This window comes from Heloderma suspectum, chromosome 1 (assembly GCF_057233095.1).
Source record: "Heloderma suspectum isolate Gila_16-S chromosome 1, 16-S_ref, whole genome shotgun sequence".
Classification (NCBI taxonomy): Eukaryota; Metazoa; Chordata; class Lepidosauria; order Squamata; family Helodermatidae; genus Heloderma; species Heloderma suspectum.
Window position 1 is genome coordinate 383,943,864 of NC_139458.1, and position 24,880 is coordinate 383,968,743.

Here is a 24,880-nt window from a genome sequence, read left to right on the forward strand (position 1 = left end):
CTCTGTGCTTCTCCTGCCCTGCATTGGATAAGCGGCTGCCTCTGAGTTCAGAGGCGGCCACCTATCCCGATAGGATTGCACCCCCAAGGACCTTTTTCACTTTTGCCCAGGATCTGAGCAAGTGTGAATTAAATGCAACAAGCAAATACAGTTAATCCAATCTTCCATTTACTTCAATTCCCATCAAGAATAAGGAACAATGCTTTTTAAAAACTTCACTTTTTATTGAAAAAAATGTTAAAATAAATTACATTTTACAAAGTCTAATATTTACATACAGTGATTCCAGTGACACAAATCAGCAAACAAAAGAACAGACAAAAACAGGATCTGTATCTGTTCATGTGATGGAGAGACAGAGATGAGACTGTCAGGACTGTACACGCTTCAAGAAACAGTTGAAGGAGGCCCTCATTTTAAAAGTTCAGTGCAGCACAGAAGACATGAAAATTAGTGATGAGCCAAGCTGCTAGGCAACTTTTCAGAACAGGCTTTTTATGTATTGCATTTTGTTTCCAATTTCAGACAAGATGCTAGTGTATTTTCCATTTGACTAAAGGGATGAATCAAGTCACATTCAGGGTAATAAGACATCAATGTACATATACTATGCTTTCATCTTATGTTTTGGTACACCCATTGCCAGCAACGGAGTCAATCATGTTTTCAAAGTAAGAGGGTGCTTTTCAAAATGTTGCTCTGCCAGGTTCATTTAGTGGCCCATTTTAAAAGGAAAGCTGGAATGATATACTGCTTTACAGAAACCTGTTTCAAAACAGAACTGTCCGTAGGTCAGTTTTGTACTGAATATACACAAAAATCATGCCACAAGAAGGGAAATGAGTGCTGAGGTTTCTCCTGCATTTTTGAGAGCAAATTTCCACCTTGTCACCACCCTACCATGTGGTTACTGAATACACAATCTCAACTGCAGGAATGCCCCCACCCCGTGTTTGGCCAATTCTGGTCATGTGAAAATCCTATACGTTGCCGAATAAAAGAAAGTAGAGCCACTCATCTCTGGGATCCAATTTCTGGAACTATACAAAACAATATAAAGCTCAGCAGCCACTGCAGCTACGCTAGGCTGTTCTGATTCAACTGACAGTAGCGGTTGTGGGGCAGGGGGGAGACAAGAGAAAGCAGCAGTGCCAAGGTTTCACGGTCCATAGCATGGCAGAGCTAGCTGGGAAAAGGAATCCTCCCTTTTTCTCCAAAACACATGGGAGCTACTTGTGCTCTGGTACTTTTGAAGGTTAGCAGCCACCTTTTAAAATACATCCCTTCTACTGACACCTACGTTGTTTAAACATGAACATAATGCAGAGATGGTTACTCTCTGTTAAATTGTATACTTTTTTCAAGAGGAAAAAAAAGTGGTGATCCCCAAGCCTTACACTTTAGTTTGTTTCACATTATGCAGATCCTTCCCAAAATGTAGCTGGGAAGTTAAGTTAATCAAAGGCACTTCAAAAGCTGCTGAGTTTCCCCAGCAATCAAGGTTTCTCTTAATACTTATTCCATTAAGTCGGAAAAAACAAAAGGTCACTCAGACTGAAAAGACTGAAGCTGCCTTTAACGTCTGGAAGACAGTATTTCTGATCAGTAGAGTGCTAAGGCAGACCGGTTCTCCGATAGTTCCAGGGTGGCTCCATCATTTAATGAATGCTAGGAAAATGCACTTAAGGGTACGTGACCAGTTTGTGCAGCTAATACAGCCATGCACATACCGCTTGTGCTGGTTATGTTATGACCAAAAGACAGCTAAATTTCACTCACTACAAGGCACATGGTGAAATTGTTCAGAGTTAAGTGACTATCAGTGATCCAACTGTCTGGAGTAAGTCTCCACTGTTTTTAATGGGACTTTCTTCCAAGCACTGGGTATAGCATTGAAACCTAACACCTTTGTAGGCTGTGCTTACAACTATTAAATTTTTCGTAATTGAAAAGAAGGAAAATTTGACCTTGTTTCCTGGAGAGCTAATTAAGTTCTTAAGAGTTGCAGGGTATTTCTTAAAAAGGTATTAATACCCTGTTTATCAAGTCTAAAGAGTAACACTAAGCCTGTATTTATGACAGGTAACATTATCTATCCTCATCTGTAGGTGCGGAGGTGAGGCTTAATACGGAGGAAATTTCAGCTTCAAGCCTGCATCATCATCTTGGCTGTTCCTATACTGTACTTAAAACACTCAGGGCGCAATCCTATGTGGCTTGCCGGCAGCCTCCAAACTCAGAGGCTGCCGAGTATCCAATGCAGGGTGGGAGGGTAGTGGAGATCTTCGCCTCCGTGTTCCAGATGTCCTGCATTTCTGCTAGATGGGCGATTTTGCCCGTCTAGCAGCGGTGCCTCAGAGGGGGATAGAAGGAGGCTGCGGCAGCCAAGGGATAAGTTGTATCACAGCCACCCCGGTCTCCTCTCCTTCCTACCCCCTTTTTTCCTCAGGAACAGGAAACTGAACAGGAAACTATGCCCCCCTCAAATGCTGTCTGGAGGGAATAGGATCGTTCCCTTCAGGAATTAAATTTAATGTTAATTTTGTACAGCATTCTGTACTTCTCTTTTAGTGGAGAGAGAAACCTTTTTGCCATTCATTCATGGAAGACACACCAGAAAACAATGCCCGCTTTATGGAGTTATCCTTCACTAAAATGATGTGGGCTTTTGTAACAAAAACAGGACACAGCTCAGTATGTAGTTGTCACTGATATAGCAGCAAGACAACACCTTTGAGGTTTGAGTCATGATATCATGTTTGATATCAAAGGTTATTTTTATATAGAGGTATAAACAAATCAGTCATGCCTGCCAAGGCCCAGTCTAAATGATGATGATGGTGATGATGTCGCCACCAAGACTCCAAGAGCAACAACAGCAGCCTCCTAGAGTAGATTTCAGCCTTGGCTAAAATTGTTATAACACGCTCAGGCTAACACTAGCAAGTCCAATGGAATAATTTCCTATCTAGAAAAATGCAAGAAAATAGAACTGTTCCTTCTTAATTGGGGTTTTTTGTTGTTGCAAACTTTATGTACATACACAGTACAAATTTCCAAACACAAATGAACAGAGACCATCTTTTGCAGCAAATGCCTTCAAGCTGTCCTTCCAAGAAGAGTTTCTAATAGGAGTGTATGGTTGATCAGAGGCATCTTTATACAGGGAACAGTATGCCTCCAACCCCACAATTCAGAAGCCAAGCAGAAGTCAATATGACCAGTTTTGAGTGTACTTAATCCTTCGAGATTAGTATTGCAAAATTCCACTTGGCCTTTCTTACTAGTTTAGGTTCAGAAACCCCCACCCCACCCCCATGCTTTCACCACTCATGAATTCTTCCATTTGACTGAAACCACATGAAGTACAACATAAATTTATAGATTTACATTGGAGTGACTTACAACTGGATTCTCAAACAGTTTTATCACTGAAAGCTCATGCTGCTAGAACACCTTCAGATTAGGTTCAGCATTACCATACGGTTCCAGTAACTTATAAGGCATAGGCAATTCTCTGCCTTTCATAAGGAACACCAACCACTGAGTCAATTATCTCTTTGCCAACACAAAACTAAGTATTGGCTGAAACCTCTCACCATGATAGCAGAGTTCTGCTGCTTCTATAAGCTTTCTCAAATTCTTTTCCTCAGGTATATCTGGGAGCCCAGTCAAACAAGCTAACATTTTAATTTTACTTAGAAAAACCAGTTGAAATACCTACAGCAGAAATGTATCTAAATATTTGTGCCCATAACAAATATTATATATTATAAAGTACCGACTGGAGTGGAGAATAATAGAATTTTTAGAAGTAGAGCCACTGGATAAAACAAGGAACAGAGCAGCTCTTAAATCCTTCAGATGGACGTACAGGGTAGTATCCAATGTTAGTCCTACATTGTTAGACCTAGTGAAATGAATAGGACTTGTTGTGTCTAACATTGGTCCCATTGATTTCAATGGGTCTACTCTGTGTAGGACTAACACTGGATGCTACCCAAAGATATTCAGGCTGTGTTTTGCTATTTAAAATTATACTGTCATTCAAAAGGGCAACATCACTAAACTTCTTTTAGAGACATTAGAACATGAAGTTTATTCAAGTATTTCCTCTAGAGTCTGGACAGTGGAAGGGCACTTCCGGTGCAAAATACAAGTTTCTCACTGTATTTTTCTTCATGTATAAATCTGTCTTTCACATATCTTCTTGCACCATTCTGTTATTGAATTTTAAATGCTCGTCATATGTCCTTTTCATGATCACCAGGAGATTTTAACCACAGGTACCTCATTGTATAACAGAAGGTACACTGCCTTCATAAAATGGGTTCTGTGTTTTAAAAGTTAGTGGTTTTGTTCATGAGCCTTCAGCTCATGACTAAAACAGAGGTGGCACAACTTGAGCAGACACTATTAAAGCTCCCTACTCAGTCCTCTGATGTATCTCAACTCTAACCTTCAGGTTACTCAGCTCTTCCAGTTCAAAGCACCCCTTAAAAGGAGAATGGCGGAGAGAGAGCTTCATTGTGTGATTGTGATAAAACCACCAACATTTTCCACTCTGCACCTTACATTTTTTGGAGGTGAAGAGTTAGTGCAGTAACCAGACATGTCACGCAATCAAGAAAAAGTAGCATGACTGCAATCTTAGAACTTCACTCTTCAAGAAAAAAAAGGGGGGAAGGGGGTCAAATACTGAATAAACCTGATAACTCAAGGCATTTCTTCCTGTCTTTCAAAACCTACCAACTCCCCAAAGGACCCCGTCATGTTTTTAGAACTATCACTTCACAGTGAGTAAGCAAAATTGAGTAAAAGCACATCTACAGATAACATCCAGACATTGAATGTTTTCAGTTTGCTCATGGAAGGTAGCGGTGGCAGTGGAAAATGCCAGATGTGATGCACCTTCCTCCCTGCTTATGCTCATATGTTCAAATAATAAGTTGTTCAAATTCTGCATTAAATTATCTTCAGGAAACCAATGGCAACCCCTGCACTTCTTCACGTTGCAGCATTTGCAGTATTCACTGTATTGTACTCATTCATTAGCTGTTCATAAGGCACAGATATCTCCAACTCATTACTTGTAAATGTAGATTCATCAGAGGATGGAAATTTCACCAGTTTTTGGGGACTCTCTGGTTCCTCTGCAAGATTGTCATCCAGAGAGGATTTTGAAGTTTCTTCATCATCTGAAATATCCTCCTCTTCATCCTCATCCTCATTTACAAATGTTATGTTGGCATTTTCAAATATCAGGGGTCGATAATCCCTGGAGTCCCATGCTTCCCCTTCTTCCTCGCTGATCCGGTCCAGCTGATTTACAAACACATTGCCCTCAAGAGGGCTATCCCCACCACGCTTGTCAGTTAGGTGCCTCATAACATGATAGTTTTGGAGTCCCAGAGAAACCTCATCATAGTCAAACAATTTGTTCCTTGTGTACAGCACTTTGAGGTCTTTGCTGGGATGCTGCAAGGCTGGCTTGGCTTGCTCTCCATTTAGGATTTTGTCATTGCTCGTTTTCAAAGCCTTCTTTCCAATCTGTTTGATGAGATCATTGTAGGTCTCCTCCTTCTTGGAAAGGAAGCTGAAAATGTTCACATCTTTTGGGTTAGACATTTGAAGAGCTTTTTTGGTAGGAGGATGATTTTCAAAGGATTCCTTTCTTTTTTTTCTTCGTTTCTTGATCGCTTTGTGGACCTCTACAAACATGCTGACTTTCCAATTAACAAAGAGGGAAAGCCAAGCTAGGCCCAGGTAGATCCACAGCTCTACAAAGTATCTGTATAGGGAATGGTAATTTGCATTTGGATTCACACCTAAAAGGAGAACACACAGAATAAGATTAAAGGACTGCAGTCATACATGTAATAGATACAGATATTTACTGATGCTATTGAAAATCCAGAGGGCTAATCAAAGCAACATGTTCATATATTTCACATAAAGGCACAAAAACATTGCAGCACATTATAAGGAGATTTCTGAAACCTCTGTAGGGTCTAATTTGCAGCACTGGCTCAGTTTGCATGTCACACTGCAATTCCTGGGTTATTTAACCCACAATAAGCTGTCACCCATGTGCTCATCATTTCAGCTTTCATTAACATGTTTCATGATGTGTTAACATTAACTCTGTGCTGCTTAACCCATAAACAACTCAGTTTCTGTCTTTGCACGTCACAAAACAACTACACAGATATGCAAGGATATTTTTTCGTAGTGCAATATCCAACAGGGCACAACAGCTAACATGAAATATATTGCACTCACATAAACTACTATAGAGCCTCGTGTGGCGCAGAGTGGTAGGCGGCAGTATTGCAACCGAAACTCTCCCCACGACCTGAGTTTGATCACAGCGGAAGCCAGGTCTCAGATAGCCGGCTCAGGTCGACTCAGCCTTCCATCCTTCCGAGGTCGGTAAAATGAGTACCCAGCTTGCTGGGGGAAAGGTAGTCACGACTGGGGAAGGCAATGGCAAACCACCCCGCTATAGTCTGCCATGAAAACGCCAACGTAAGCAGCGTCCCTCTAGGGGTCAGTAATGACCCGGTGCTTGCACTGGAGGAACCTTTCCTTTTTCCAAACTACTATAGCACAACACCAATAGCATTAGATGGCGTGCTGATTTCCCAGGGAAATTGGCCTGCGAGCTAATGCTACTTGCTTGACGTTGCGCCAGAGTAGCTTTTGCTAGCACAGTGTAATTTGCATTAGTGGTTGCGCTCTCTTGGATAATGCCCATAGTCTGAACAAATACACAAATAATACATACGCTAGCACTTTTAAGAACAGTTGAATTATTTGTCTGAGTTACACAATATGTTCTGAGGCCAAAAAATGCTCAGACATAGTATCTCTTATGGTGCAGTATCTGCCCACTCAAATTGCTCTAAAATGGAGCAGAAGAACATCAAATCTTATTAGCCATGGCCATTCCCTGCGGTAGCTGCCTCAACCCCTGCATAGCACAGAGACCATTCTATTAGGAAGTCAAAATGATAGCCTCTTGTAGTATTGCCCCCTTACAGTAATACAGTAATGTAGTACTGTGTAGTACATTAAAGTGACTTTGATGGTAGTTATGTTGAGAATTGATGAAAATTTGCAAAATATTGAAGTTACCAGCTGCTAAAATGACATAATTATTACTGACCAGCAACAAAGTCTCCAAATCCTATGGTAGAAATGGTGATGAATGAGAAGTAGAGACCTTCAATATAATCCCAGCCTTCAGTCACCATAAAAACAAAGGGAGGAAGGACTAGGTGGACGAGGACTCCCCAGATGATGAAAATAGCTGTGCATGTAATCTGTGCCTTTCTCTGCAACAAATTGGGGTGGGGGGAGAGAGGGGTTATCTTTTAGTGCATTTTCCATATTTTCTTTAAAAAACAGTTCTCTACTTTGTGGCAAGAATAGAACAACTGCAGCTTAACTGAAGGAAGGAAATGTAAAAGGTAAAATGTAGTTTCAAAAAGAGTTGCGTGTTTTCTGGTTATTTCTGATTTTTTTGTGCACAGAGGAAAAAGACTGATGAGTGCCCGTTTTCTTGCTGCTTCACACTTGGCCATAAAGTTCCCATGTGGAGTATTATAACATGTTATATTTGCTTGTTGAAGTCTCATTGTGGAACCACCATCCCTCCACCAAATCTAACAGTAAATCAGAGAAATCCCTTGGGAACTACCATTCTCTCTCTCTCTCTCTCATATATGTTTTTCTGACTTTCAGGGTCTTTCACACAAACACCTCACCACACAAGAATGACATGCCAAATTCACTATGTAAGACCTTTATCACATAAAATATGACATGAATTGCCATATTAAGTTAGTGCAACATACAAGTCTGGTGAACAATGCAATGAAGTCTGAATGACTAGAAAGTTATATATAACACTGTAAGTGTACCAAGGAAGGATTCAGCCACCACTAAGTAACAGGAAACAGAAAAACCGATGTACCAGAAAGGCAGGGGATTACACAAGTCTACCAAAGCATAATGTACTTCTCTGGCTGGCTAAGCAAGAGCCCCTCAAAACAGGGAATTTAAAGAAAAGCAGAAGAAAATGGAAATGCTGTATAACATGGTAGTGATATAAGGACAAGGAAAGCATATAATTTAAACAGATTTGGACACTATTCCAACTTCTTACATTGCAGAGAGTGTGCCACTCATTCAAATCCTTCACTATACAGCAATTAACAATGCAGGAAGCCAGTGACAGTTCTCGTCCTACAATCTGTTTTATTGGCCAAAGGAATCCAAAATTATGTATGAAGAATCCCATGTTCAACATGAATTATGCATATTTGAGCAACAGGTTCTACCTGCAATACATGGATTGTAAAGGAGTTGTAGGATTTAGATGGTAGAGAACAGAGGGAAGAGGAGGCAGAAAGGGCAGGACAATAGGGGCTAGTAGGCTGAAAATAGTCACTGATAACCCCAAAGGCACATCCCAATCTACAATCTCTTATTTGCCGGTATGTGAATTATGGGCAATTTTCATATTGTATCCTTTAGAACTTTTTTATGCAGCTTATCCATAGGAACTTGCACCAGAACATCAAGCTATTGGGCCATTTTTAATTCTGTTAAGTACTAATTTATACTGTATGTAGTTCAAGTGTGGGTTAATATTGTTATCACAGAACAATATGAATAAGTGATATACCATCAATCTCATTTGAGGTTCTGAAGAAGTTGCTTCAACATTTCTAAATAAAATAAGGAAACATTTTCTAGATTATCTTAGGTCAGATTTTAAAGTTCCTAGAGTTAAATGTATTCTGTGCTCACAGCAAGTTAAGCAGAAATTCAGTCCATACCAGGCTCACTCCTCTCTTCGTTAGGAACTGGCCCAGCCTCTTGGCACGTCCGCCAAAAAATTTCCCCAAAGCACTGATCCATGTTAAGCAGAGAGGAACACCAAAGAGTCCATAAAATATACAGAAAAGCCGTCCAGCTGAAGTCTTTGGAGCAACGTTTCCATACCCTGAAAGAGAACATTGTGTTAAAAGTTACCCATGTCAATTTCAAGAAGTATAATAACCCTTCTCCTTTATTATCAGATGCAGTTAGAACCTTTAGAGCTTGTTCATGCATGATAATTTTGGATCCAATGTCCTATGGTTTGGACTTGTCTCTATTATGTAACACATGACCATTTAATATTTATGACTCAACACTACAACCTGTATCTACAGTACCAGGAACATATGGACATATGTAACAAGGGGTACCAGAGGGATGACTAGGCCAAGGATTCTACAGTTACAAAGTGCAATCACAGAAGCTGATCAGCATCATAAGAATCTCTGCTTCTGAATTTAAAAGAAGTTAAGTATCCAGTCCTTAAAGTTGGAGAGATTCGTTTGACAATGAGTGGGCAAATGCTTAGTGGAATTTTAGAAGCCAGTCAGGAACCCTGCACTTGCATGGTGCTCCCTGAGACACCCCTTTCCAATCTTTCCTCCCCCCCCCCGCCCCTTGATTGAGCTGCAACACTGGCAGGAAAACATCTCACTGGCTGCTGCTCTGTACAAACTTCTTATTGTTCTACATTGCATCAAGCTGGAAGCAGAGGATATCCTATTTTTAGATTCAGACAGGGTAGCTTCCCCACCACCACCAAATGTTTGCACCATTGTCTCTTCAAACATATTCTGAATCTCAGCACTTGCCATTGAAGGAGACAAATGAAATTGGCTCTCTAACACTCTCAATCCTTAGGCAGGGATGATTCTGGAGATATCCTAAGCAAGGTAGTAGGGAAAACACAGCCCATGTGTTGTAAGTCAGCCAGAATATTCAAGTTTAATCCAGTTTTTGCTTTCTTGGGCTGTTTACAGAAACTGTGGGATGGGGTGAGGATGTTCAGGTTTCCTTCGAAGTGTTTTTAATAATAGTAACAAGAGGAACATGGTGCTTTATTTGGTTTAGCAGCAAGGTGTCCACCTCTCCTTTCCCTCTTCATCTGGTCAATCTGTTTTCTAACACTATGTGTGCTCTGTCTCAGAACAAACAAACAAACTGTGACTCTGATGTTTTCATGCATCTCACATGGATTTTTTGGACAACGTGAAAAATTCTGCAAAACAAACCACAACACAAAGAAAGCTTCTATAAAAACTTGTTAGCACTATTCTCATAGTCTGTGTGTGTGTGTGTGTGTGTGTGTAGGGAAAAAGGTGGGACAGAACACACATATATTATAAACAGAAAAGCTTACTAAATAAGTGACCACCTTTGCGGCTGGAGTGGAGCATAGGTTTTGAAAGCAGGGGAGCAAAAGGACCCCTGCCCCATCCCAGTACTGTCATCACATCGATTCTGCTGTTTTTCCATCTGAGCTAAAACTAGAACAGCCAGCACTTTTAGTGCTCTGTATGAACTGCAGGGAGAGAACGTCTGCTTGCTATGGTACTTTTAAAAGCACCGTCTTGAAAGACACAGCTTCTGAAAAGCTTTGTTCACAATCATGAACAGCTATATTTTTAGGAGGAGAAGCTCATGGACTGGCATCTCTCCACATACAAAGGTTGGTCATACAAAGGTTTCATCATGAGGTGCCTCACTAGAAGATAATCCCCATGTAGTAATCACCTTTTTCTGGCCATGCCCTAGCATCTCCAGGAAGGGCTGGAAAAACTCCTGCCCGAAACCCTGGAGAGCCACTGCCAGCCAGTGTCCATAATAGTGAGCTAGCTAAATGGTGGGTGGGAGAAGAAGGGTTTTACAGATATACTAGCTCCGTATAAGCATTTAAGTGCCAAGAGAGGCTAAAGTGCTGCCTGACTTTCTTGCATGGCCCAGATATGCTTGTGTGAAATTCTAAGAGCATCTTCTGTTTCACTTAATATTACCTCCTCATTGCCCTTTTACTGAAAGACAAGTAATTTTAAAGTATGTTGGTGGGTATTTATTAAGAGTTGCAAACCATCTTGTTTGAAAAGGCACCCCCCCTCCAAGAGAAACAAAACAATAACCGAATTGACTGCACTTTCAAGCTTCAAATTTATCTTATGACTTTAATGAGCTGCCGTAGGATTCTAAACATTCTTCATTAGCCATAGCAATGTTCCTCATTATCCCAGGCTGGTGATAGTAGGCTTGTTTAACATAACATAGCATTCCAGGAATTCCTTCGTTAAAATTAAATTCCACATAAAGGAACCATCTCATAAATTCATGGCATCACCGAGCTGGGGCAACATGCCCAACAGCCATGGCAACCTTTGATAATCCATATAATATCCCTCTATGTATCAGACTCTTTTTGTATTCTACTTAGCATATTTTTTATTAATTTTGTGAATCAAAACAGATAAGTACCTGCCTCCACAGCAATCATTTTGGAAAGATCAACTTTGTTGAAATACAGATAAATGACATTCCATGTGCTTTCTTTAATACATACAATGGGCCCCTTTTAGGTATCGTCTTTTGAGATTGTATTGACCACTTTCTCTGTGTTGTATTCTTATCTATATTACAACAACTGAAGGTTATGATGATAACCGAAGACAACTTTTTGACTTTTTTTTAATGCATATAATTAGTATTAGAACAGAATATCTACAGATTATCTTTGGCTCCTAGGATCACAGTGCATTTCCAAGGCAATCCTCTGAACAGAGTGGCTACTACTAGCTTCAGTGAAAAACCGAACAAAGGTCCCCAAAGTTTCTTGCTCACTGGACCTTAGAGAAGAAGAACATTCAAGGAGTCAGCAAACTGAATACTCACCAATGGTTGTAATCACAGTAGCAGCAAAGATGACAGCATTAGGCCAGTTCCAGTAGTTGAAGGTGTCATTTGCATTGATAGAGACCCCCTGCCCAGCAGCCTCAGATACCACCTAGAACAAAATGATGGAAATCACTCGTAATGCAAGCAAAAAGTATGATAGTCACACTTAGAGTCATTAAACAAGAGTCAAGAAAATGTATTTTACCCAATCCTCACATGTTCAACTTTTCATTATGAACATGGCAGCAGTAACATAAATTTAACTTGGCAAAAAAATGTATTGGGATCTCAGTATATAGTATCCCCCCCCCCCCTCAAAAAAAAACCTTCAGTGTTTAATAGCTGTGGATTTTGGAAGCAATTGGATAGAAGAGAGCCTATTCAGAGCTCAAGAGCAGCCTTCCATATTAGATTGCTAAATCATGAAAACATTTGGACAACTTATAGCACAGCTCCCAAAAGTGGTAAGTGATAAACTGAATTTGAGAATGGTTTGTTGTTGTTGCTTAAAAACACACCCGACAACACTGTTCTGGGCCCTAGAAAGGCCAGAGCGTAAGCATGGTGAATGGAGTCTTTTGGAAAAGTTGTCCAAACGAAAACATTACAGGCACAGTGGAGTGCTTGTCAACTCGCTGTGCTTGGGCAAGCCTACATGAAACCGGGCTTTTCAGTTTATTTTTCTTTGTTTCGTTATCTAAATGAATTTCATGCTGTTAGGGCTAACTGTGTGGCTTGAAATGGCTCTTAATTTGAGACAGAAAGGACTGAGTGTCAAAAAAAAAAGACAGTTTTTTTGCTTTGCTACATTTTGCAGCAATTGAGTCCATTTCTGTGACTCTGCTAAGACATTTCAGTGCTTCAAATGTTTCTCCAAGTATATCAGTATTTAAGAAATGCAGCCTCTACTTTCTGTAGACAATGGCCTGGTTCGCACATAACGCTAACCCATGGTTTATTTAACCCATGGTTTGTTGCCCTACCTAAGGTTTATCTGGCAGACAATTAAACAAATTGGTTTGTTTTCCCAATCCTTGTGTTGCTCGTTCCCCTCCTCTGCCTGCTCCCTCCCTGCATCCCAAATGCTTTTGAGGTGCTGTAGTGCTGGCATGTAGAGCAGCTGGGTTTTCTTTTTACTGCTCTTGTCTGCCACCTCTGTAGTTTGGTGAAACTACCCATGAACAACCCATGGTTCTGGCTTCATCATAATGATAACCCATGGTTTAAACAATTCAGAGTTCACAACTTAACAACAAACCATGGGTTCTCTTTCTGGGTTGTTCATGGTTAATAAACCATGGTTTGTTAGCATGGCTGTGTTCACACATCATGACAACCCAGAATTCAACAACTCATTCCATGGGTTAGCGTTATGTGCGAGCCAGGCCATTACTCTGGGACAGACCACCCCCTTTTGTTACTGGCTCGTAGTAGGTTGCATATATTAATCAAAACAGAGATATACATTAATTGGACCAATGTTCAATTTTGTTGTCCTAAACATAAAAACAAAACTGTTAGGTGCAGAGATGACAGGAGTCTGGAGTTTAAAGGGCTGGTTCATATGAATCATTAAGGTGGGACTGTACAGCCAGCCACATCACTTACACATACATATGAACTCTGCTGCCTCACAGTACAGCATGTACAGAAACATCAGGCATTGCCTATGTCAAGATAGCGACCCTCACACTTCCCTATGATAAGCAACACCTTTGCTCATCTTGGAATTCCAGATAAGCAGACAAGAGACATCACTCTCACTCTATACTTCAGAAATTGTCACAGCCTTCAGTTTTATAAATTTTACTGAACTTCACAGAAATGAAAAATAGGGCAAGATTTTCAACCAGAAGCACCTGATAACTAAAGGCAACTTTTGCCTTGCAGGTAAGGATCAGATAGCACACTGAGCACAAAGGCAGTCTTTCTGACAGAACATGGGAGATCAAGGATGAGATAAAAATAAAGTTAAGATAAGGACAAAATGCCCAGCTAGCAAAGAAACTATTCCACTATCACCCAAAGCAGGGCTAGGGAGCCTATGCTCTTCTAGAAGTTGTTGGGCTCTAACTCCCATCAGCCCCAGACAACATGGCCAATGATCAGGGATGATTGGAGCTATAGTCCATCAGCATCTGGAAGGCTACATCCCTACCATTGACCAAAGGCCTGATTTTTCACCATACTTTTTTTTTTTTTTGCACTGGCATGGCCTAAGTCAGGAATGGGCAGAAAGTAGATCTCCAGATGTTTTGGAGTTCAACTCCCAGCGTTCCTGACCATTGGCCATGCTGGCAAGGGCTTCTAGGAGCTGAAGTCCCAAACATCTGGAGATCTACTTTCTGCCAACCCCTGTTCTAAGTTACCAAAAACACATGCAAACCTACTGTACATGAATGGCTTGTTGCACAGAATAGTTTCCACACAATTGCATTCATTGGTCACCCTCACAGCTGTTTTCATGTGTGAACTGGCCAAAACGTTTCTAGGAAGATCTGTAGCAATGCCATTCTTACTCCCTCAGTCTGTTTTTGAGGTCAAATGATCTTAAACCCCTACAACAAAAGCAAATAATCCCAAATGCCCCAATTCCCCCCCCCCTCTCATCTACACTTACTGGAGGGACTCTGCATAGCTGGACAAATTTAGCCACATTGCCACAAGAAGGCAACTTAGCTATTCCAGTCACATGTGGCATGTACACAGGCCAGTTCAGATGGTGTGCCTTGGGTTCACACACTCTTCTCTATCCTATCCTCCTCTGGTGCAGTTGCAATGAGATTCGAAGCCTTCACTTCCATTTTGGTTAACTGCAGTTTAGCATTATGCCTGAACCCTAAACTGTGGTTAATCTTAACTAACGGTTGCTGAAATAAGCCAGTTTCATAACCCATGGTTTCAAGATGGCTTATTTCAAACAAACCACAGTAAAAATTAACCACAGTTTGTCATGTATGGATGAAACAACAAATCAAGAATGAAATGGAAAACTCCTAATCTCTTCCTTGTGGCCATGCTAGACAAGGGCAAGAAAGGGAAAAAGTGAGAGCCTGAGGCTAACTGCAGCTCATTCCTGTCACAATAAATGAAGCTTTATCAAGGCATCTGAATGAGCTTACTATGTTAAATCTTATGCAAGTAACCTAATTAGACACCATAGTTGGTAAATTACACATTTCAATCTTCAATACAATGGCTAAAATTCAGAGTCAGTGAAGCTAGATGTGTACATGGTCATACTCATGGTGATGTTTCCATTTTACAGCAGGTCAGTGGAAACTCCTGGGTGAACAGAATTTTTGATAGCTGCTGTTAAGCAGAAGCAAATGGCACTGAAATTAATTTGATTTACATCGATGTTAACAGCATTTGCATTAATGGGGTCATAGAGGGTTGCATCCAATGTTAGTCTAACTTAAATCCTATTCATTTTAATGGGTCTACTTTAAGTAGGACTAACATGAGATACACCCTTTCACCAAATGGATTGGCTCCATTTTCTTGTATCTGAAAAGCTCTTACAATCTTCCAAGTGCTTGTGTTTCAGGGTAGAGGTGGGAAGCATAAATCAGCAGATGGAAAGGAAGAGCATATCATTGTAGTTCATATCCTGAGAAACCTACAGGGCCAACTATTCTCATTGCTGTGTCAACATTTGAAAAGTTTACACTCATAGTTGTTCCTCTGCCAAAGCTGCACCTCCCTCTTGTCCCCATTGGCAAACTTTTACCTAGGATGAGCTGTGGCCTTGCCTGACACTGCTTTCATTCTTTTCCTCATGTCTTTTGGCTATAATAAATCTCAACATGGAATTGAAGCAACAAGGTTCATTTCAAAATACACAATCTAGCAATAAAAGTTCAGGACACTTCTGGACGTTGAAGTAGCATGAAACAGAACAAACATTGTCCTGTTGTTGCTTTTTAAAGAGACCCTAACTATCATTAGGATGTCTAGTGGTTTTCCCACCCTAAAGTTCTTTAATTTTTTATGACCTGGAAACCCCCCCACAAACCCTGTGATCGCAACATACAAATCTGAACTTCTTGTATATATTTACTTTATATTTAAAATTTCTTCTGGTTGCAAGTTTTGTTTTTATTACAGTATTTTCTTGCAGACGTTTTACTTCAGCTAGACCCTACATATTTGTAGGGTTTTTCCTCCACTGGCTAGAAACTGGCTTTTATTTATAGGACATCTGAAATACTTCAGCTTCTCTGGAACCCATAATTCTGTACATAGGCAATATTTTGCAATTTGCAGCAGGATCAGAAGACAACTGAAGACTCAAGTGTATTGATTTGTGAAGTAACTGGGTACTATGGAAGCAAGAAGCAACATGTATGCCAGCATATATATCATGTAGCTAAATCGCAAGATTCTTATAATCTTTGTTCCACACTTAATAATTGCCATTATCCACCCCAAGCCTTTAAGGAAATAGGAGTTAAGTTTAAACAAATAAATTCTAGTTATGAGTACAGTCCAACAGGAGTCTTTTCCAAACATAAAAAACTCACCTCAGCTATTGCTGAACAGAATGCTTTAAGATACATGTATAACCTTGAAACAGACCCTGCATGTTAAATCTCATCAAGCATGAGATTTGGTTTTAAAATCACGGGGACAGAAAAATTAATATTGTTGCATGATGTAAAGGTATATAGGAGTTTTGAGCTGCAACACATTGAAGGAAATAATAGTTGGGTCTTCATACAATTTAGCATTAGCACACGAGCAACCACTGTAAATGGAAACACTTTTTTTGTCTGTTAAAGGCTGCTTCACAGTTACAGAAAACACAAAATGAACAATTTCGGGAGAGGATTGGGGAGCTGAAGCCCTAACACCTGAACAATAGGAAGTACTGTCCAATCTCTCAGCAGTTTCTGGGACTTCAATGAGATTCTTAATATTTCCGAGCTTCTTTGCAACCATGAAGGCTAGAAGCTTACTTGAAAAGGAGATCTCAGTTATATAAAGGAAGTACTGCCTATTCCCCTTCATTATTTCAGTACTTGAATCAATCATGTTTTTTCCTGATAAAAAGGCAGCTCCCAATTCTAGCCACGGTTTTATAACCTAGGTTTATTTTTTTTTATGAAAAACCACCCTTAACAAGCACAGTATTAGCTGACAGTATGTATGTTGGTGCAGGCACAATTCTAATCTGCTCAGATAAAGCAGAAGATTACGATGGGCATATAAACCTGTTACGTTACAGCTGCAACAGGTTTCGCCACATGATAATACTCGTTGTACCACTTAGCACAAGGCTGTTTACATGCCAACACAAGTAGAACGAACAGCGCAAGTAGTGATAACAAAAGTTTAAGTGCTAGGAAACAGCTAAATGGAACAGCTTCAAATCAGAGAGGTAAAAGCTACAGAGTTTTCAAATGGGGCTGTGTTGAATGCTTCCCTGTGAATATTTTCAAGGAAAACATGCCTTTGAGGGGTTCAAAATAGGGCCCAAACCTACCCGTTTTTATCTTTTCCCCTGGCATTGTTCACAGCCATTGTTTTCTCAGCTTGTGGTTATTCTGCACCATTTTCTTGCTCCAATACCTCCTGATATGTTCCCAGAGCCATTGTGGATCGTGTAGCGAGTATGATGACATAATGGAGGTAAAATGTAGCTAGAAGAGGGCAGTGCTTCCTGGACTGATCCCATGGGTGAACTTAACTAATTAGAAACACATTGTCTCTCTAGGCAGGCAAAGTGCATGCAAACTGAGTAGAAATGGGGAGGAATCACACTGCACATTGTGCTATGCATCACCTCCTTTGAACTGGTAGTTTGCAAGCACTCTGCCACTTCAGAGAGAAGGATCCACAGCAAAATCCATTCCTCCTCTCTTATTGTTGCACAGATTGACCAGGGTGGTGAGGGCGCAGGGGAAGAGGGTAAACATTTTTACCACTTTTCATGCCTCCCTACCAAATTGCTAAAATGGGGGAAGCTAGATTTGCCAATGATGCATTAGCTGCTGCTTTGATACGTCTGCATTTCTGGTTCGCTTTTTAAACCCTAGAAACTGAATTGAGCTGCATCATTACACCATGGTGCCAATAGTTCACCTATCACAAACATTCTCCTAAGTTGGATTTCCCCCCAAAAAACAAGTGCTACAGGAAAGTCTCTGTAGAAACAAGCTATACCAAGGGTGGCTAATTGGTAGCCCAGATCTGAACTAATGTTATCTGGCCTCTAGTGACTTTTCCCACTTTTAATACATGGTGCACATACTTTTTGCTAGTAAGGAAAACTAGGTTGTTTTCAAACGTTTTGAGAGAAAGAGATAATCCACACTTTAATTTGTCATCTGTCTTTAGGATTCATAATGTGTTCCATAACTGTGGTGGCACAGACCATTATAAAATTTGGCCTCATATTAGGTCAGGTTGTGTGGCAATACACACTTACAGTCTCTTGAAAAGAGTGTGATCCTAGGAATTCAGAGTTAAGCCATTACTCTGCTAGACTAACCCTGAAATTATTGTACTTTATCTGAAAAATCTAACAGTACAATCCTATGCATGTCTAATCAGAAGTAAGTCCCGCTGAGTTCAATGGGGCTTACTTCCAGGTACGTGAGTACAGGATTACAGCATATGCTTATGATCTATAGCAGCACACCCCAATCTAGTGTCCTCTAGATGTTTTGGACTACAACTCTCAGCATTCCTGACCTTTGGCCATGCTGGCTGGGGTTGATGGGAATTTAAGTCCAAAACATTTGGAGGGAGCTAAGTACGGGAAGGCTGATTTATAGCATAGCTTCTATGCTGCCATGGCATAACTCCTTAGTTGAAGATCCTGTTACAGTGCAGCAAAGTACAAGTAAGGCCAGCAAGAAGCAGGGCTGATCCTGGGGCTCATTAGATTTTCCTTAGTGCAATCTGACCACGCGTCTCAAGCTACAGCTGGTTCTCTTAAATGTGACTCATTCACACATCTCCTTTTCTTGCTTCTTCCTTTTTTCCTTCATTCTGTTGGTAATTTACAAAACCATGGGATTTTCATATATTAGGTCACCATGTCACTACATATGCATAAGCAGTATTCCCCCCCCCCCTGTATAAATTGTATATTTTTAAAATCTTATATAATCTTTTTAGGTACAGTATACCTGTACGTGCTTGCATTGTGAAGTGTTAATTTTTTATATGACACACACAAAGGAGAATCCATGTGTGTAAAAGTTTACTTACCTTAGGGAATTTTTTTTTTGTTTTTTTGCACAATTACCTATTTCTCATATTTTGCAAAGTGGGATTGTCACTGTTCAGCAACGTTACAACTTAGCTACTAGTGTTAGGTTAAAGAGAAGGTCTTTATAGAACTGTGCTGTATCTTTAGGTTAAAAAATCTATCTATCTATCTATCTATCTATCTATCTATCTATCTATCTGAAGCACATATTCAGGGTCCCATTTGATTTGGTGATTTTTATTTATTAGCCACTCTTCAGCCATGGCCCTCAGAGCATCTTACAAGATAAACAACAACCCATTGGTTTAAAAAATGGTGGGTTGTTGTCAATGAGTGGGCGCACTTTTCTCTTTTTACTCCACAACCCACAATCAGCTCCTTCATAGGTTGTGGAGTGCGATGTGCAAACCAGACCACTGGATTGTTTAGGGGCTAAACAACCCAGCCGTTAATCCAACAACAAACCATGGGTTATCTGCTGAGTTGTTTAGCCCCTAAACAATCCAGTGGTCCGGGTTCACATGTCATGCTCCACAACCTACGAAGGAGCTGATCATGGGTTGTACAGCAAAAGTGGAAGATAACCTATTGGTTTTTACACCAATGGGTTGTCATTACATAGAATCATATAGAATCATAGAATAGTAGGGTTGGAAGGGGCCTACAAGGCCATCGAGTCCAACCCCCTGCTCAATCCAGGAATCAAAGTCAGAGCATCCCTGACAAATGGCTGTCCAGCCTCGTCTTGAAGGCCTCCAGTGTGGGAGAGCCCACCACCTCCCCAGGTAATTGGTTCCATTTACCTGGGGAAATGCAAACCAGGTCACTGTGTTGGATTGGAGTCATAGTATTTTATGACTGCAACTCAGAAATTCTTCAGGGCAGTCATAACATAGACGGTAATTAGTCCCAGGAGGGAAGTCTTCATTGATATAAATGGGGATGATTCTCAAGTTATATTCTGCAGATAGCACATAGGTACACACGTGCTGACTTTCTGAAAGCAGCCTTATGCAGACCCAAGGAATGGGATAGGTCTGATTGGGAGCCAGCCAGATTTCTAGCCATGCAGACCTTTCAGTGACCTGGAGGAATCACCCCATCCCTGAAAAATGTAATGTGGAAAGAGAGTATGTCCTTGTTCAATACACACCTTTTCTCACGTTTAAAATGAAATTTAACCTTTCTCCAAATCTCTCATGTTATACCTATTTGTCCATTTTACCTAAAAAATCTAGATGTCCCTAATGTATATTATCTGTTTTATTTTCTTGAACTTCTCAGATTTTAGCAACAAGAATTTGCATTTCATGCCTGCTTCCATACCTGTTATGTAATTTGTTTAAGATACAGGAAAGTCTGTGGATCTCTTATCTAATCACTGGAACACACAAATACCAGTGGTTTAGCCAACCACAACAAAATAGCCCAGACACATGGGGTCTGAATTTATAATCGGATGAAACTTCATATCACAGTTCCTCTTTCAGCAGTTTTTTTTTTTATTTTAACAGAAGCCAGCAGCAACAGAACAAAATAGCAGGAGACAATAAGCCCTCCAGCCATCCTCACTGAAGTCTTGCCTTTGATTTCATCACAAGCCCTTTGGAGAGAGGATGACAGATCAAATCAACAAGCAAGAAAGGAGACACGGGGCTTGGATAAAACATGTTCACATGGGTCTACATAAAAAAACATAGAGCAATAATGGCCCACTACTGAGGCAGATACTTCTTCACCCACAAGAGAGGGACTCCTGCTTTTCTACCAATACCCCCAGATAAGTAACTAACCAGAAATGTTATAAACATAGAATCATAGAATAGAATAGTAGGGTTGGAAGGGGCCTACAAGGCCATCGAGTCCAACCCCCTGCTCAATGCAGGAATCAAGATATGAACTGTGGGAAGAGACTGGAGCAAAGTATTCAGGGGCAGAACAAGAGGAATCTGCAAAAACAGAACACATGCAACTGTGAGGATAGCTGCACAACTCTAAGGCGCTGCTTGCGTCAACTCCCTTTCAGGCATTTCATAGGAGGCCAGATGTGTGCGCAATGTGTGCTAACAAATACGTTCCCAGGAATTAGGACTGCCTCAGAGTATATCCAAATCTTGAACACACAGGCCTTTGGTAACTGCCCATCCCAGTTTCCCATCTCAGACATAAATGGCAATGTTATGAATGTTCAGTTGGCCTCTCAGTCCCCAGCTGTTTCAAACATACTGGCACCTGACCAGGGTCAAGAGCAAGCAGCCAAGCTAGCAACCCTTATAAGCAGCCTCAGGCACTTGACACACCAGTCTCTTTGGATCGCTAGAAAATTTTACTTGAGATGGCTGATAAATTATCCCCTGTTTCCCTCTTACTCCACACCTCATAACATTATTTGAAGTTCAACTTCACACTTGGCTTTTCTGGGAATGATCTATCTAACCTTTGGGATAGAGAGAAAAACAAACAGGTGAACTGCATTGTCTCAAGCTAGCAGGCAACACCCTAGAGGTTTTTGCAACCTGTGGGGATCTTACACTTTCATTTAACTGACCTTTATAGAAAAGCAAAATTGGAAGGGGCTTGGGGCCAAAGGTCCAGGATATGAGTCAGCATCAGTATTCATTTGCACTTGCATTAAGGGAAGAGTGGATCATTCATCAAAACATGTAAAACCCCACACACATTTGAGATGAGAACTAGTTGCACACACCTAATCCCATATCAGCAGGGAATGTTTCAATGTGCTCTTTGAGCAAGATTGATGCTTTGAGAAGCATTCCTGTTCTTTTTTTCAGACAAAAGCTCCTTAGGGTGCAATCCTATGCATGCATAGGATTGCACTCTAAGTGACTGTTTACTAAATTCAGTTTTATAAATTATGAAGATCTCTATCATGTCCCTGGAGACTTCTGTACGGCTTAAACCCCTCTACTTACCACGCCACACAAGGGATTGCTAGTAACTCGGATTAGATAGGGATGTCTGTTTACTTTAGATTTACCACTGTGACTAAATCAAACTGAATCAGTGGTCTGCTACCCATTTTTGCAATCATAAAGCAATCGGAACTCTTGTATGGTAGGAGGAGGAGTTACTTCAGTTTAGAGATCTACATAGGTAACCAAGTTAAAACACTTGTCTGCAGTGGGGAGCTTTTTGTATCTGGGTAGGCTCCTCGTATGATGTAGAACCCTGAAAAATCAGCATCGCACATCATGCAGGAAACCTACATGGATACAAAAGGCTTTCTGTTGTAAACATTTACCCTTGACTTGTGGAGGGCGTTGGAGCAGTTCCCGCTCTTCCCACCTCATGTGTTTACTGCACATGCTGTCAAAATGCCTGAATAGGGCTAATGTTGTCACACCATGTGGGCCTGAAGTCCAAGGGCTGCGTTAGGAGATTGGTGCACTGATACAACATATATGTTAACTCCTACCTTACAGATTGGAGCAGTTTGCAAAGACCAAGCTATCTATGTGATTATAATCTATTTATCTATCTGTAGAATATGAATGCTGCAATTGTTTGCTACTCCACCCATTTTCCAAGCAAAAAGAAAAAGGGGGGGGAGTGCTCAAAGTACAGATGTTCATACTATTTGTGCTCTTTGATAACTGTTTAAATTTGCTAAGGCCTTACTCAAGTTCTCTCCTACATTGTCTATTGTAAAGAACTGATTGTTGCTAGCAGATACTGTTTAATCATTTCAGCAATTGTTTTGAGCTGCAGTTATCTTTCCAAAGAACTGCAGCAAAGTTCACAGTGGTTTTGCAATCTCTTCACTGAAACATGAACTCTTCCCAGTTGTACAGGTGCAGTTAGATAACTTTATGCACCATGGTGGATTATTTCATGAGTCAGGCTATAATCAAATTAAATTTTTGGTATAGTTCTCTTCTAATCAGCATGCCACCACCATGCTGCACACATTTAAAAAAACAAAAACAAAAAAAACAATATGAGTGACGTCTGTGGAATAAATGAAATTTAATTTTTCTGCACAAAAATGAAGGCTGCAATCCTAACCATGCTTATTTTGGAGTAAGTCTGGTTGAAATCTATAGGGACTACATCTGAGTAAGCGCAGTTAGGATTGGGTGGTACCCCAAAGATTAATAAGCAAGTAGATACATACAATTTACATCTCAGCAATAAGAGCATACATGAGAGGCACCCTGTTGGGTCAGAGCAAGAGTCTAGCCCTATTCAGACATGCTAAACCTGAATAGGCTAAACACGTGAGGAGAGGGAGCACTCCAACCCTGCTCCTCTCTCTCATCATGTTTTGTTTCCCTCTGCTCACGGAAGGTGACCGTCTGAAGTGGAGAGTCTCCTCTGTCCGTGGGGGTTCTCCACGCAATCCGGTACACCAGATAATGAGTGTTGTGGATCGTGTGGAGAACCACCATGGATAGAGGAGGGTCTTCAGACTGTCATCCTCTGTGATTAGAGGGTGACAAAATGTGACAAAGGAGAGGGGTGGGCTAGAGCACTTCCTCCCCTTGTGTGTTTAGCCTGTTTGGGTTTAGCATGCCCGAATAGGGCTTGTATGTAGTCCACCATCTGGTTTTCAACAGGGGGTTGTCCAATTCTTCCAGAAAGACAAAAAGACCTCCCCTGCTCTTCCTCCTCTCAGCACCATATACTCGGAGGAATATTATCTCTGAATCTGGAAGTTCCATAGAGCTCTTTTTTTTAATACAAAAGAACCCAGGAGAACCAAGTCATACTTTGACAGAACAACTTTACCCTTTTTGGCCGTTCGTTCAAAGTTTATGTAACAGTACTGCTGAATGTTCAGGTATTTTGAGGCTTTAAGGCATGATGCCTCATTTATTGCCGCTCCTCTGTTATTTATTTACTTTATTGTGCCAACAACCTGGGCTTGCATGTGAACAAAACTCCGTTTCTTACCTAAAAGAATGCCCAGAGCTTGTGGCAAAGTCTGAAATTTAAAGCATGCAAGTAAATACCACCTGGTTTCTTGCTTATTTGTAATAGAATTGGTTGACTTCTCATACAACTTCAGCGGAAATGGCCTCCTAGAGTTTGGTGTTTTACCAACTGCTAGCTGATTTGCCAGTGGCTTAGGAATCCTCTGGTATTTTAAAAGGAACTGGGTGTCTGGGGGAACACCAAACATGAGCTGGGACATAACTAAAGGTCAATGTCGCAGCAAGGAACTAAGAGGAGTATGGCAAATGGCCTTAGAATATTCATATGCAACTCAAGGCAGTAACACTATTAAGCTTACAGACTACCTAGACCGAGGTGGGCAGAAAGTAGATTGGATCTACGAGTAGATTGCTGCATGGTTCACAGTAGATTGGTAAGAACAACAAAGTCTCTTTGCCATCCATGGCAAAGTATGCTCTTAGACACAGTAACCCAGATGTGGATTGGTCCTTATATATGCAGGTTATCCCAGTGTATGGCTCATGGGATGCAGTTGGTAATTGCCTCTGCCCTGAGCCACTATGTTAGGCCTGGCTCTGCCCAAGCCATTATTTTGTACCTGGCTTTTTGGTGCACCTCAGAGTTCTAGTAAAAAAACAAAGATCCTACAAGCCTGATTCTGCTTACCCCTGAATCTGCTCACCATTAGGAAACTTCAGTTTACCTTTGGGCAAGTCCCAACTTTTATTTCAAGGATAATTTGCACTATTAAGGTGGAAAAAATCGGAGCAATTAATGCTGACCCTCAACAGATATTTAGAAACCAACTAACTTCATGCTGCTTTAGTGCCAATATTAAACTAGGCTCTAGATAGATGGCATTGAGCTCTCTGTCTTAATTCAGAAATTCAATTGGCAAGAACAAAGCATATAATTATATACACATACTATGTGAACTGCCTTCTGCACAGCTCTCAAGCATTCAGTATGATT

General features: G+C 40.7%; 1 protein-coding gene across 3 annotated transcripts in view; it reads right to left on the reverse strand.

The window, feature by feature from the left end:
- Window positions 1-208: 208 nt before the first annotated feature.
- The window catches only part of KCNK5 (potassium two pore domain channel subfamily K member 5), a 54,249-nt gene continuing 29,577 nt past the window's right edge, over window positions 209-24,880 (reverse strand). For 2 of the 3 annotated variants that reach the window (XM_084828529.1, XM_084828531.1), the window contains exons 3-6: window positions 11,767-11,878; window positions 8,847-9,013; window positions 7,169-7,337; window positions 216-5,828 (exon numbers count right to left, since the gene is read on the reverse strand). In XM_084828529.1, coding sequence (XP_084684655.1) covers window positions 5,008-5,828; window positions 7,169-7,337; window positions 8,847-9,013; window positions 11,767-11,878 — 1,269 coding nt within the window. In that variant the 3' untranslated portion in view covers window positions 216-5,007. Of the gene's footprint in view, window positions 5,829-7,168; window positions 7,338-8,846; window positions 9,014-11,766; window positions 11,879-24,880 lie in introns of all 3 variants that reach the window. The other variant, XM_084828530.1, reaches the window with a different exon arrangement.